Source organism: Acomys russatus, chromosome 13 (genome assembly GCF_903995435.1).
Source record: "Acomys russatus chromosome 13, mAcoRus1.1, whole genome shotgun sequence".
Taxonomy (NCBI): domain Eukaryota; kingdom Metazoa; phylum Chordata; class Mammalia; order Rodentia; family Muridae; genus Acomys; species Acomys russatus.
This window is the reverse complement of record NC_067149.1, coordinates 14,429,953-14,445,477: the sequence shown is the minus strand read 5'-3', so window position 1 is coordinate 14,445,477 and position 15,525 is coordinate 14,429,953. Positions and strand designations below refer to the sequence as shown.

At 45.3% G+C, this 15,525-nt stretch overlaps 1 protein-coding gene across 1 annotated transcript in view; it reads right to left on the bottom strand.

Annotated features, from left to right (window-relative positions):
• Alms1 (ALMS1 centrosome and basal body associated protein) overlaps positions 1-15,135 on the bottom strand; it is an 87,116-nt gene extending 71,981 nt beyond the window's left edge. Inside the window, exons 1-3 of the mRNA XM_051154661.1 lie at positions 14,749-15,135; positions 4,826-4,951; positions 2,130-2,322 (exon numbers count right to left, since the gene is read on the bottom strand). Coding sequence (XP_051010618.1) covers positions 2,130-2,322; positions 4,826-4,951; positions 14,749-15,120 — 691 coding nt within the window. The 5' untranslated portion in view covers positions 15,121-15,135. The remainder of the gene's footprint in view (positions 1-2,129; positions 2,323-4,825; positions 4,952-14,748) is intronic.
• Between the last annotated feature and the right edge of the window lie 390 nt (positions 15,136-15,525).

The following is a 15,525-nucleotide window of genomic DNA, read 5'->3' as shown; positions in this document are numbered from 1 at the left end:
TGTAACTCAGCAGTAAAGTATTTGCCAAGCATGTGCAAAGCCCTGGGTTCAATCCAGAGCACCACAATAAAAGTAAAAAAACAAAATGCTTCCAGGCTTGGAGGTATGCACACATATGCCAGCAACCAGGAAGATCTAGAGTTCCTAGCAGGATGGGATATGTCACACGTGATGCTTTCTGGGAACAACTAAATTAGATAAATAAGTATGAAAAATAAGCATTCTAAAACTTGTACTCAAGAGTACAAAACTGAGCTTCGGCCTGTGGACTACCATTTTTAGACTCCTGCTCTTAAAACTGCAGTAACACTAATCCATAGTAATACTGTCATCTAGTTATGGAAAGTTCTTCACAGAAAAGGAGGCAAATATGAAAGCAAACTAAGACATACAGACACTTATTATCTGTGAGGAAACACTGAGACTCCACTGGTGAAGGAACACCAAAGATAGTGTCTTTCCCAAGAGCAACTGTGCTATGGAAGACTGGTGACAAAGGCCCCTGGGACTGGGTGTGGCCACCTCTCAGCCGTGGGCACGCTAAAAGGAGGATCAACAGCATGTTTGATATAGCTACGTTAACCAGCCAATGTGGAAAACCAGAACTAACTACTCCTTTTGAGTATAGCGCCACAGGGACCCTCAATTAAAATGGATTATTTAAACCAAACTAACAAGTCACCCCACACGTGCATGTACGTGTGCACACACACACACACACACAGTTTTATAAAATATAAGCCAGGTGGTGTACACCTTTAATCCCAACACTCAAGAAGCAGAGGTAGGCAGCTCTCTCTGAGTTTGAGGCCAGTTTGGTGTAAAAAGCAAGTCCAGGACAGCCAAGCCTACACAGAAAAATCCTGTCTTGAAAAAGAAAAGAAGCTGGGCGGTGGTGGCACATGCCTTTAATCTCAGCACTTGGGAGGCAGAGACAGGTGGATCACTATGAGTTTGAGGCCAGCCTGGTCTACAAAGTGAGTCCCAGGACACCCAAGGCTACACAGAGAAACCCTGTCTCAAAAAACCAAAAAAAAGAAAAGAAAAGAAAAGAAATACAAGCTATTACCACTGGTTAAAGACACAGAGGCTTTGGGGCTGGAGAGAGAGAGCTCTCTCTCAAGATCTAGGTTTGAATCCCAGCTGTGGGCCCTTGTCAGAAGGCAGAGAAGATGCTCCAGTAAGCTTCCCTAGTGCTAGGACATAGGTGAGCGTACCCCCTGCTGGCAATAACCCACTAGACCAGAAATGTGTTAAAAGGCTAGTTCTTTGCAGGAACACTTCCAAAGCACAGACCCTAAACCACACAAAAGGTGTCAAAGATGGGTCTTCGAAGAAATACATATCAAAGCTGCCCTGGAGACAAGCCCCAGGAGGTGTCCTGGCTCTGTGTCCTGTAATTCAGATACCCTTGGTTTAAAAACCCAGAGACTTAGTGGGGTGGGGAATCCCAGTTTCTCCCTCCTGTAGCTCCCCTGTCTTTGATTAGGCTTAGTGAATTAAAATCTAGCTCTCTGGCTTTTTTTTTAAAGATTTATTTATTTATTATTATGTATACAGTGTTCTACCTACACCTGCAGGCCAGAAGAGGGCATCAGATCACATTATAGATGGTTGTGAGCTACCATGTGGTTGCTGGGAATTGAACTCAGGACCTCTGGAATAGCCATCAGTGCTCTTAACCTCTGAGCCATCTCTCCAGCCCCGAGCTCTCCGACTCTTAACTGTCTTTATTTCAACCAAGTGCGGTGGTTTACACACACACACACACGCGCGCGCGCGCGCGGCAGATTCCTATTGTCTCAAGCCCTCAACCCTGGCTAGGCCCGCCCTGTGCTCCCTAGAGCTAGTTCTCAGGACAGAGCCTTCTTCCTCAGCTAGCCTCCAGAAAGCTGAAGAAAACTGTGACCAGATTCTCAGCCCAGCCTCCCAGAGAAAGGAGGCCACACCCAGCACCCATCATCCCAGTTCCGGGGAACCTGACATGCTCTTCTGGCCTCCATGGGCACCAGGCACAAGCATGGTGCACAGAAGGACATGCACAAAAGGACATGCCTGTGGGTCAAACACCCATGCTCTTGAAGTAAAATTAAATGTTTTTTAAAAAACAAAACATACAGAGACATTACCTAGCAACGGAGAACACAAAAGATCTAGCTTTGGTTCCTTTACTGGACGCTGTGACTGAGCCAATCCACCTTCCTCCAGAGAGGGGAGCTCTGTTACTTCTGCTCCTTCTCGTCTGCCAGTCCCAGTCTGAGATGTATCCAGGGTTTGCAAAGAGTCCCTTTCCTGAGGAAGATGATGCCAAGATCCTGCTCTCTGAAACAATTTAAAGGGAAGGGTGCTGGTCACTAACTGAGTCGACACATTAATACTCCAACTACTGTCTACTCACAGCGTGCTTAACAATGATCTTGCCACAGCGGGAAAGGAAAACTGTCCCTTCTAGGCTCCTTCTCCCTACTAACCTCCTTCTAGCCCTCTTCTAACACTCTCCTAGCACCAGGTAGTCACTGACACTTATACTGTGTTCTCAGTCCTCACGACATTTGGTACTACATGACAAATCTATACTGTTGTAATTAAAAAAAAAAACAACTTAGCAAATATTTCTAAACCTAGCTACAGCATTCCTTAGGCAAAATGCAACAGGTACTTCAGAAAATAATTTAGCATATTCTTGTAAAGTTATATATACCAATAAATAACTTAGCTCATCTATTCCTAGGTATTTACTCAGTAGAAATGAAGTCATGTTTACTCAAAAACCTGAAAGAATATTATCCAACAATGAAGATTAAAGAGTTGATACATACAACATGGGCTAATTTCAGAAGGAAAGAAATCAAAAATTTAAAAACTACACACTATAATTTTGAAAAGGCAAAGCCACAGAGCCACCACTACAGGTGCTATAGAAGGTCAGGAACTGAAGAAGGCAATGATTAAAACAGCATTCAGAAACTTTTGTACAGGCTTGGGGATTTAGCTCAGTGGTAGAGCGCTTGCCCTAGGTTCGGGCCTCAGCTCTGGGGGGAAAAAAAAACAGAAACTTTTGTACATAACAATAATGCTAGAATAAATTAATAAAAATTTTAAAAAGCTTCTTCTTCCTCGGGAAAACACCAAATGGCAGATGACGCCAGTGCAGCGGGAGGGCCCAGAGGACCCGGGGGCCCAGGATTAGGGGGGTGAGGCGGAGAGGATTCTGCAGCGGTCTTAGGGGCGGCGGTTGTGGCCGAGGCCCTGTGGCAGTGGTGGAAGCCACAGGGCTCGTGAAGGAAATGCCAAGACAAGGAGTGGATCCCGTCACCAAGCTGGGCCGCCTGGTTAAGGGTATGAGGATCAAGTCCTTGGAGGAGATTTATCTGTTCTCCCTGCCCATTAAGGAGTCCGAGATTATTGATTATTTTCCTGGGCGCATCCCTAAAGGATGAGGTTCTCAAGATCATGCCAGTGCAGAAGCAGACACGGGCTGGCCAGCGGACCAGGTTCAAGGTTTTTGTTGCTATTGGGGACTACAATGGTCACGTTGGTCTTGGTGTTAAGTGCTCCAAGGAGGTAGCCACTGCTATCCGAGGGGCCATTATCTTGGCCAACCTTTCCATTGTCCCTGTGCAGAAAGGCTACTGGGGGGAACAAGATTGGCAAGCTGTTCCATGCAAGGTGACAGGCCACTGTGGCTCTGTTTGGTGGTCTCATCCCTGGCCCCAGAGGCACTGGCATTGTCTCAGCTCCTGTGCCCAAGAAGCTACTGATGATGGCCAGTATTGATGACTGCTACATATCAGCCAGGGGCTGTACTGCCACCCTGGGCAACTTTGCTAAGGCCACTTTTGATGCCATTTCCAAGACCTACAGCTACCTGACACCCGACCTCTGAAAAGAAACTGTGTTCACCAAGTCTCCTTATCAGGAATTCACTGATCATCTTGTGAAAACCCACACCAGAGTGTCTGTTCAGAAGACCCAGGCTCCAGCTGTGGCTACCACATAAGGGTTTTTACAAGAAAAATAAAGTGGATTAATTCTGTTTAAAAAAAATTTTTTTAATTAAAAAAAAATAAAAACAATAATGCTATATGTCTCAAACATAGTGATATTTACAAGACTGTATCTTTCAAATCTTATCTGACAAAGCAGTTCACTTTATATATCAATAAACTTAGCTGTTTAAAATAAAAATAGACAGCAGGGCAATGGTGATGCACACACCTTTAATCCCTGGACTCAGGAGGCAGAGGCAGGAGGATCTCTGTGAGTTCTAGGCCAGCCTGGTATACAGAGCAAATTCCAAGACAGCCAGAGCTATACATAGAAACCCTATCTGGAAAAAATCAAACAAATGGAAATCGGCACCTTTCCTTTTAAAGTATACTACTTATGGCCAGGTAATAAGTTTCTAATTTTGAATGTATTAACTTTTTTTTTTTTTTTTAAGTTTTTCAAGACAGGGTCTCTCTGTGTAGCCTTGGCTGTCCTGGACTTACTCTGTAGACCAGGCTGGCCTCGAACTCACAGCGATCCGCCTGCCTCTGCCTCCCGAGTGCTGGGATTAAAGGTGTATGCCACTACCGCCCAGCGTACTAACTTCTTATATGGCAACCATCCTAAGAGATAAGGCACATACACAAAGGCTCTGTACCATACTCCTGAAGAGGGTAGAGGATTGAAAGCAAAGCGCAGGGACGAGCTTCTGCTCCACATAAAGTTACGCAGTCCTATCAGGACACTGAAACAGCAACTCACCTCTGCACATTCTTTACATCACAGCATTTCTTGTGCTGCTGGTAAAAAGAAAAAGAATTTGCCCCAGACTTACCTCATCCTCCCCAGAGCCCCACTGCACTGCTGTTTCCAACGACACTGTACTGGAGTTGGAAAACTGCGCACAAGTCTGGTCTTGATACACTGATGGCTGCCACACAGGGCAAGTCAGGGGAACAACCTGATCAATCAAGCACACATAAGCAGAATAATGTACAACAGCGAAAGCAACCATGCTAGAATCCACTTTTTACTCTATAAAATGCTTTCATGTTGTTATAAAAGGCTATTCTCCAAGCATAACAGCATTACCATCTTCATCAGAAACAACCGTAACTACCCCGGAGAGACTCAAGACCAGACCTACTGACCTTCCCTCACAGGAGGGTGTGCAGAAAGTCAATTTAAGGCAGGCACACCTAGGACATAGTTTAGTGGCCTGCGACCCTATTTGGTTTGGATCATGCACACACACCCTTGGAATACTGCACTTGCCAGACTCGTTCCCTCCCTTGCATGTACTATGCACACACACCCCTCTCCAAAGAATGCACCTCAGAACCCCTTAACTCTCCACCTGCACAGGCCACATGCAGACTTCACTCTGAACAATAGCACAGCCTTCTCTGCCCCTAACAACAGTCAAATTTAGCAGGGCATGGCGGTACACACCTGTGATCCCAGCACTCAAGAGGCAGAGGCATGCAAATCTCTGTGAGTTCAAGGGCAGTCTGGTCTACAAAAGCGAGTCCAGAACAGTAAGGGCTACACAGAGAAATCTCGTCTCAAACAAACAAACAAAAAACAGAAAAAAAAAAAAAAAAAAAAAAATGTAGACTGTTTTTATTCAAGTATAATGTATCTGAACAGGACAAAGAGAAAGACTGATCTGGCCCGAACTGGTTTAGGGTGTGTGAGCAGTAAGAAAAACTGTTTCAATGAATTTTTAGGAAAAAAATCCTATTTATAATATTATTTATGTATAATTGGGCAAACATGAATCAAATCAGATGCATTATGAGAAGAAACATGTGCAGTAGGAAAAATATATGGCCTAATCTATCAATTAAAATAAGAGAACAGGAAACTACACCCCTGAGTAATCAGCCCCTCCTGCCTAAGGCCCTCTGCTCACTGGGCCTTCCAACCTCCGTAATGCATTTGTTCACATAGCTGGACTTGGAATCCTTACTTTGGCTTATCACTGTTTGCCTATCTGGGGTCAGTATATGTTTATTCACATCTTCCCAGAAACACACACACAGACGCGTGCGCACGCACACACACTTTTACTTCACAGTACTATCCAAATTATTTAAGTTCATCAACCAGTTAGACCCAAACATACTTTTCACTAAACTCTTCCAGTTCCCAAAATTCTATACCTATAGTAAAAGCAACTAAGAAAAAAAAAATGTGAATTATCTATTTTCTAGTCTTACTGCTTACAGCCACAAAACTAACCCTAATATCAGGAGCTACAGTCAGCTTATAGCATGAGGAGAAGGATCAGGGAAACGTAAGAGGTGTTGTGTGGAGGACACCATGACCGCCATTCCCTCCAGGTGCAAATGTCTCTCTGGCTCCGAGCCCAGAATCTGAACACAATTGGGGGGGAGGGGAGAGAAAACTAGTGGATGTGATGTGGCAGCTCATGCCTATCTATAATCCCAGCACTTGGGAGGCAGAGACAGGGGGATCGCTGTGAGTGTGAGGCCAGCCTGGTCTACAAAGTGAGTCCGGGACAGCCAAGGCTACACAGAGAAACCCTGTCTCGAAACCACCACCCCGCCCCCCAAAAAAAGAAAGAGGAAAACAAAACACTGTGAAGATCACCCGTGTAGAGTCATTTCCTGGGCACATCTCAGCAGACCCGTGCTTAAAGGCGACCTATTTCAATCAATTAGTCTTCTTTTCTCAGCTATAAACCAGCACTTTTGAAAAAAATCTCCCAAACAATATAATGAGCAATGTTTATAGTTAAAATACATTTTCCTTTCCCTCAGACCTATGCATAGTTAGAATTCCTTTCACCTGCTTTGACTGATTTTTATCTTATCAGATTTCATCTACAAACCTTCACAAAGCACCCACAAATCACTTATAATCATTTTAAGTAGAAATCGTTTAGACAGAGCAGGTTATAGTTAGGAAAACATGTATATACATATAAATATATGCATGTAACAATGAAAAAAGACACCAAAGAGAGAGGGGTATATGGAAGGGTTTGGAGGGAGGAAAGGAAAGAGGAAAATGGTGTAGTTACAATCTCAAAAATATAAGGAAAAAAAGCATACCAAACATTTTCCTTTTTGTTTATGTTTTTCCAGACAGGTTCTCTCTGTGTAGTCCTGGTTGTCCTGGAACTCACTCTGTACACCAGGTTGGCCTTGAACTCAGAGATCCTCTGCCTCTGCCTCCTGAGTGCTAGGATTAAAGGCTTGAGCCACCAATGCCCAGCACATTTCATTTACTCTTTTAAATTTTGGTACATTTTACATTCTTGAAACAAGATAACTTGAAAATTGTTAAGACAGTTGGTCTGAGACTCTTGAAAAGTCCCCTCAGGCCTCTGGGAGTATACTTTCATAATGAACTCCACTTTGCTTCTCACTGATTTATCCTTAATTCTCTCCTATAGCCTAAGACAGAGCTCTGCTACACCTGAGACCAGAGAGGAGTGACTGCTGGACTCTGCAGTGCTGAAAGGCAACTCCTCTGTTGGTTAAGAGGTAATAGGAAAACTGCAACCAAATAAATAAATAAATAAATAAATAAAGCAAGAAACAAAGAACAAAAAACCTCTATATCAGCCAAAAGAAAAGAGAACCCAAAAGATCCAAATTCGCTTTGTCAATTTCTATCTAGAATCCAAACAGCTAATCTACTACAAATTAACAAGAGGAGGAAAATTGCAAAAGTAATGATTATTTATATGCAAATTTGAGTTTACAAGAGATTAAGAAAAATTAGGAGGGCGAATTTAAAAATCAGAATAGAAACTGTACAGGTAGCCCAGCTGGAAGAGGACTTGCCTAGTACATACAAAGCCCTGGGTCAACCTCCAGCACCATATCAACACGATACAGGCCTATAATCCCAGTACTTGAGGGTGTGGTAGCAGGAGAATCAAGTCATCCTTGGCTAGTGAGTTTGAGGCTAGCCTGGGCTACATGACACCCTTCTCTAAACACATAAATAAGGTGGTGAGATGACTCATCAGGCAAAGGTCTTTTCAGCTAGCCTGACCAACATGTTGCTCAGTCCTGGTACTCACACCTACATAATGAAAGAAGGGAGCCGATGCCCATAAACTATCCTCTGACTTCCACACATGAGTGTGTGCGCACATGAAGGCACATATATGCACACAAACATCCAAATACAACAGATTAAATAAAAACAGGGGCTGGAGAGTTCACTCAGCAGTTGAGTTTTGCCACGCTTCCATTGGGCCTAAATTCAATTCCCAGCACCCAAAGACAGCTCAAGCTCCAGGAGATCCCATACATTCTTCTGGCCTCAATGGCCACCTGTGCATGCATACACACAAAGAAAATTTTAAATCTACTTTATTAAACATGCCTAATAAGCTAAGGTAAGCTTAAGACTGTAGGCACAAAAGAAATATTACAATTAAAAAAAAAAAAAAAGACTATAGGCATAAGGTTATTGTGTAATTCAAATGCTGATTTCTGTACCCCCATATCTGGTTGCAAGCCTTGTTCTGAGAATCTCCTGTCTCAATGTTGTGTAAACACTGCTTCCCAATTGTCCCTTGATATGTCAGTAAAGTAGTTTACAGCCACTTGCTGAGCAGGGGCAGAGAATAGGGCTGGACTTCTTGCCAGCCAGGGGAGGAGTTAGAAGAGGAAGTAGGGGATTCAGCCAGAGGCAGAGGTGCAGGAAAGATGAAAAAGATTCAGCTGGAGCAAAGAAAGAACTAAAAAGCAAGTAACTTGGGAATTTTGGTAAAGACGGAGTCAGGATTATATGCAGGGTTAAGAACAGTCTTAAACTGCTCAAGATTGTATTGTAAAGCCTTATAAACAAATATAAAAGAGTCTCAATTATTTGTGTGATAGACAGGTTAAGAAAGAAACTAAGCCAGGTAGTGATAGTGCACGCCTTTAGTCCCAGCACTCAGGAGGCAGAGGCAGGCGGATCACTGTGAGTTCGAGGCCAGCCTGGTCTACAAAGCGAGTCAAGGACAGCCAAGGCTCCACAGAGAAACCCTGTCTCAAAAAACCATAAATAAATAAATAAATCAGCAGCCAGTAATCCCAGCACTTTGACAGAGCAAAGACTTTTAAAGAGTTCAAGGCCAAGCTGGGCTATAGCAAGTTCCAGATCCTAACACACACACACATACACACATTAGTTAATAATTAAATAAATGCTTCACTGGGCAGTGGTGGCACACGCCTTTAGTCCCATCACATGAGAGGCAGTTGGATCTCTGTGAGTTCCAGGACAGCCAGGGCTATACAAAGAAACCCTATCTCAAAAAAGCCAACCAAACAAATAAATACAGATTAAACCAAGAAGGTAAAAGACCTGTATCCAAAAGAGTCTAAGATGCTAATCAAAGAAATTTTTAAAAGCAGCCATAGCCAGGCATGGTGGCACACATCTTTAAATCCCAGGCAGAGGCCAGCCTGATCCATATAGCGGAGTCCCAGGTCATCCAAGCAAGCTATACAGTGAGAGAGGTGGGGAGAGGAGAAGAGAAAGGCTAAGAGTGGGTTTAGCACAAATAAACCGATAGTCACTATTTGGAGGCTAGAAAGAATTAGTATGTTAGCATGCCCATACTACCCAAGCAGCACACAAAGTCAACACCATGTACAGAAAGCAAGTTGGGGGGCAAAAGGTTTACTCAGCTTACACTTCCACACTGCAGTTCAAACCAAAGAAGGCAGGACAGGAACTGATGCAGAGGCCATGGAGGAGTGCTGCTAGTAATCTTGCTCCCCATGGCTTGTTCAACCTGCTTTCTTGGAGTTTTTTTGTTTATTTGTTTTTCGAGGCAGGGTCTCTCTGTGTAGTCTTGGCTGTCCTGCACTCACTTGTAGACCAGGCTGGCCTCAAACTCACATCCATCTGCCTGCCTCTGCCTCCTGAGTGCTGGGATTAAAGGCATGCACCACCACACTTGGCTTTCTTATAAACCCAGGACCACCAGCTTGTGACTCAGGTAAAAAGAGCTGACAAGATCCTTAGATCAATAGCCAGCACAGAAGAAAGGAAAGTAAAATGTGCTGGGCAGTGGTGGTACAAGCCTTTAATCCTAGCACTCAGGAGGATCTCTGAGTTCAAGGCCAGGATGGTAGACAGAGTGAGTTCCAGGACAGTCAGTACTACATAGAGAAACCCGGTCCAAAAAACCTAAAAAGGGCTGGGCAGTGGTGGCACACACCTTTAATCCCAGCACTTGGGAGGCAGAGGCAGATGGATCACTGTGAGTTCGAGGCCAGCCTGGTCTACAAGGCAAGTCCAGGACAGCCAAGGCTAAACAGAGAAACCCTGGCTCAGAAAACAAAACAAAAACACTTAAAAAAAAAAAAGTAAAATATTTGGTATGCTTTTTTTTTTTTTTTTGAGATTATAATTACATCATTTTTCTTTCCTTTCCTCCCTCTAGTTTAGATGAGAGATCAGCTGACACATGCAGAAACCCCTGGGTTTGTTCAATTTAAAACCCAATAGGAAACAGACAGCCAAAAGAAAGAAATGGGCAAAAGCTCTAAATGGACATTTCTGTACAGTAAATGTATGAAGGATCAGTAAGAGCAAGAAAACATGTTCATCATTAGACACGGTGACTCAGAGGCAGAGTGTGATTAACATGCACCAAGATCAGGATTCATAATCCCCAACTTCAGAAAGCAGACAACTAAAGGAGGCCCACCTACACCCTGCATATACGCTCTCATATAAATAACTGATGTAAGCAGGGCCGGGCATGATAGCCACACCTTTATTCCCAGCACGTGGGAAGCTGAGGCAGCAGGATCTCTGATCTCTAAGAGTTCAAAGCCAGCCTGATCAACACAGCAAGTTCCAGGCCAGCCAGGGCTATATAGTGAGAACCTGTCTCAAAAACGTAACAAAACTTCCAGAGAAGAAAGACATCCCAAGTTCTAAAAAGTAGTATTTCTCTACCACAATTAGACAGGTCACTGTAATCCAGAAAAACAATGCTCTCATATTAGGTATGGGAAGAGTTAAAGTGGGCTAATTTAAGAATTTCTCCATGAGGCCTAAAAAAATTAGATTTAGCTGGGCATGATGCCACACTCCTTTAATCCCAGCACTCAGAAGAAAGAGGCAGATGGCTCTCTGTGAGTTCGAGGCCAGCCTGGTCTATGAAGCTAGGCCAGGACAGCCAGGGCTACACAAAGAAACCCTGTCTCAAAAAACCAAAATTAAAATAAATGTAAATATTCATAGTTACTAAAATAAGAAATGAGAACAAACTAAGTTAGCACAGTTCTCTTTCTCTATGGTCTAGCTGTAGATAATATTACTTAATTTTCTAGCCCACACCACTTCTCTAATCTTCAAAATCAAATTCAATCTCAGCACCCACCCAGCCAATCCATCACCTTCTCAAAGCCACCATAGACCTGGCCACATCTCAAAACAGCACAAGCACTTACTCATTAACCTAACACCTAGACACTACCCTCTCCACATCCAATCCATTACTAAACGTGATGGGTTTTGCTTTCTAAATGTCAATGCTGTTCTGGGATGGGTGGTTTGTGCCAAGTCATTCTAATCTCAGAGCACTGCTGTTTTCTTTTGGCCCCCAAAGCAGGCTAGGCTAGAGCTAGCTTAACAACCCCTGGCTTCAATCTGCCTCAGGGCATACTGTCAGCACTGTCTCCACTCTTTAATGAGTACACTAGACCATCAGTAATTTGCCCCTACTCAGATATCCAGCCACATAAAAAGAAACACACAAGGAGTCCCACAAGGTAAGACGTAAACAACCAGGGCATCACAACACTGAAATAGTGACAGAAAAGTCTCCCCTTAAGAGCCTCAACTTTCTACTGGTGAATTCATTCACAGCATCATGTCACCAGCCTGTCAACACCGTCCCCTACATGACAAACTCCTCTTGAAACAACCTACTTTTCCCTATTCCCATCAATGTCCCTGTTGTATGTAGACCAGGCTGGTCTGGAACTCAGAGACCCACCTCCCTTTGCCTCTAATCAGCAGTTCTCAACGTGTGAGCCTCAACCCCTTGGGGGTTGCACATCAGATATCCTGAGTTTACATTAGGATTCATCCTAACAGGAGCAAAATTACAGTTATAAAGTAGCAATGAATGGTTGCGGGTCACCACAACCTAAGGAGCTGTCTTAAAGGGTCACAGCGTTAGGAAGGTTGAGAACCACTGCTCTAAGGGTGCAGTTAGCCTCTCGGTGGTGGCGCACACCTGTAATCCCAGCACTCAGGAGGCAGAGGCAGGTGGATCTCTATGAGTTTGAGGCCAGTCTGGTCTACAGAGCAAGTTCCAGGACAACCAAGGCTACTACAAGAGAAAACCTGTCTTGGAAAAACAAACAAAATGTTGGAATTAAAAAGCACACGCAGAGCCGGGCATGGTGGTGCATGCCGGTGCATGCCTTTAAAGCCAGCACTCAGGAGGCAGAGGCCGGCCTGATCTACAAAGCGAGCCCAAGACAGCCAAGGCTACACAGTTTACCCGGTCTTGAAAAAATAAGAAAAACAAACAAACAAAATAAAAAGCACATGCTACCACACCCTGCTCACTTCCTTGTTCTAAAAAGCTTTCTGAGCCGGGCATGGTGGTGCATGTCTTTAATCCCAGCACTCGGAAGGCAAACGCTGGTGGATCGCTGTGAGTTCAAGGCCAGCCTGGTCTACAAAGTGAGTACAGGACAGCCAAGGCTACACAGAGAAACCCTGTCTCAAAAAACTTTCTGCCTGACAATATTGCAACAACCATCTAATTCGTGTCTTTCACTTATTCGGGCTGCTTTACTACCCCCCCAACACACACACACACACACACACACACACACACACACACACTACACTAGTTATCTTGCTGAAATACAAATCTTATCATAAATGTCTTTAAAACATTTTATTGACTTCTCCAGACTCCAGGGATAAAGCCTAGAAATCCCCGGCAAAAAGCCTTGTAGCCCACACCCACGCCGTTGGCCTTCATTCCTTGAAAATGCCAAGTTTTAAATGATCTGGGACAGTGGTAGAGAGAATGTCTGCCTAGCCTGCCCAGAGGCCCTACAAAAACAAACAAACAAACAAATAAAAACACAAACAATGTAAAATGTGAAAATGTCACACTCTTGCTAACCTCATCTAGGCTTTTTAAAAAAACCCTTGTTTGGTCAGCCTTACAATCTTCAAGGTAATTCACCAACCTTCATTCACTGACAAATCCAGGTTTCCTATTTTATGCCTTCATAGCATTTTAGCATACACCAGTTTTACTTATGAGACCGTGTGCGTTTTATCTGCCTCCCTCCTTAGAATGGGAACACTAGGAAGGCAGCGGTTTGGTTCACCAAAATTTCCTTAGCATCAAGAACAAGGCGAATGCTTAAAGAATAAGCCGAGTGAATTAAACACCCCTGCAACATCTAGCAAGCAAACACCACCACAGACTGCTCTTCAGCAATCAGGCCATACTCTCACTGAGATAATGTAATTGTTCTCTCATTTCTTTTCTTTTTTTTTTTTTTTTTTTTTTTTTTTTTTTTGTTGTTGTTGTTGCTGTTGTTTTTGTTTTGTTTTTCAAGACAGGGTTTCTCTGTGTAACCTTGGCTGTCCTAGACTTGATTTGTTGACCAGGCTGGCCTCGAACTCGGAGCGATCTGCCTGCCTCTGCCTCCCGAGTGCTGGGATTAAAGGCATGCGCCACCACCGCCCGGCTTTCTCTAATTTCTATATCCAACGTGACAACCACTTACAAAGCTTGGATATTAAGCACTTGAGAAGTGATTCAAAAAGGGCCACTGACTTCCTAGTTTTATACATTCTTTTCCCACCAAGTACTACGGCTTGCACTCAGGGCCTTGCACACACCAGGCAAGACCTCTACCGCTTAAATACACCACCAGCCCTTCTAGTCTTACTTATTACTAACTAGTATATAAAGAACTGTTGAGTGGCCACACTGAACAACAACTCAGTTCTGGGTAGTTTAAAAAAAAAAAAAGGCATCAATTGAGAACGTGGCTAGGTTCGTGGCAGGACCTGTGTAACCTCGGCTCTTCCTCCATTTGGCTTTAACCTGGTGCTTTCTAATTTTCCAGACGGGAGCTGCCTCACAAGCTGCTTCCACTCTAAGTTCCTGCCACGGGCTAAGGACCCGGCCATTGCTACAAATGCGGTTCCAGAGGCACACAATGGGCGGGAAGCGTCTCAAGAATTCACGCAAAACCTATACTAAATCCTCCGGGGTTGGAGGGGCGGGTAGGGAGCCTTTTGCACTTCAGTAAAACTAAGATGCCCCCGACTAGCAAGCTATTATTCCCTAAGCTCCCTCCCCAGCTCCCACCTCCTGCCAAAAAAGCCTTTCTAACTGCACGCTCTGGGAGTACCGGCTCCCAGCGCATCTGTTGTAACTGCCCTACTTAAATAACAGAAAGAGGAAGAAAAAACGGGGGGGGGGCGGGACAAACACCAGAGATGTCATTCCCAGGAAGAAGCCGACACTGCGGAATAGTCGGGCAGCCCCACAAGCAGGGTCTGTCTCCAGTCTGTAGGCAAGGCGAGCCGCAACCAGCGCCCGCTCCCGGGACCTTGGGCCAATTTCAGTAGATCAAGCAAGCAAGCATCAGGGCTGGCGCTCGGACCTCAGTCCCGCTCCTCCCCACAGCGCCGCTCCTCCCCACAGCGCCGCTCCTCCCCACAGCGCCGCTCCTCCCCACAGCGCCGCTCCTCCCCCACAGCGCCGCTCCTCACCTCTGTCTTGCTCAGATGCTCGACCGGAGCGTACAGGTGCCGCGGGGACGGGGGCGGAGGGAAAAGTCTGACAGAGTGGCCAGGGTGAGCCTCCAACCAGACTTTAGCCATCTCGTCCTCCTCCTCGTCCGCGCTCTCCCGCCGCGGGGACTCGCTGTAAAAATCCAAGTCCACCTCGGGCCCCGCCTCTTCAAACTCTTCCATTCTCACAGTCTCCTCAGAGGTCCGGGCCTCCGCGGCCTCCTCTGCCTCCTCGATCGCCGCCGCTGACTCGACCTCCTCCATCTCCTCCTCCTCCTCCCCCTTCTCCTCCTCCTCCTCCTCCTCCTCCTCCTCCAGCTCGCCCGGCCACGGCAGGTCCTCCGGCTCCATGTTGGCGTCGCGTTCCAGGCGGCTGTAGAAGAGGAGGAGAGGGGAGGGGCGGGCAGGGGAGCGAGTTGACTGGCGGTTGCGGCTCCGCGCAGGCGCACTTGCCGTCACCGCCTTACGCGGGGCGGGGCTGCGAGAGAGCGCGCGCGTTGCTAGGGACGCCCCGCGGGGCGCGCGGGAAAGGCCGCGGAAGAGATGGGGCGCAAACAGCTAGGTCCTTTTCGTCACTCATAGTACTGTATGCTCACAATAAACCCAAGACCGGGCTCTGGGGGCGCTAGGAGCCCTGCACAATTCACGCCTGTTTCTTTTTTTTTTGGTTCCTTTCCCCAGAATAAACCAATTATAATCACATTTGCAAGTTAAAAGATTTTTGTAGTTGTTTTTTTCTTTTTTCTTTTTTTTTTT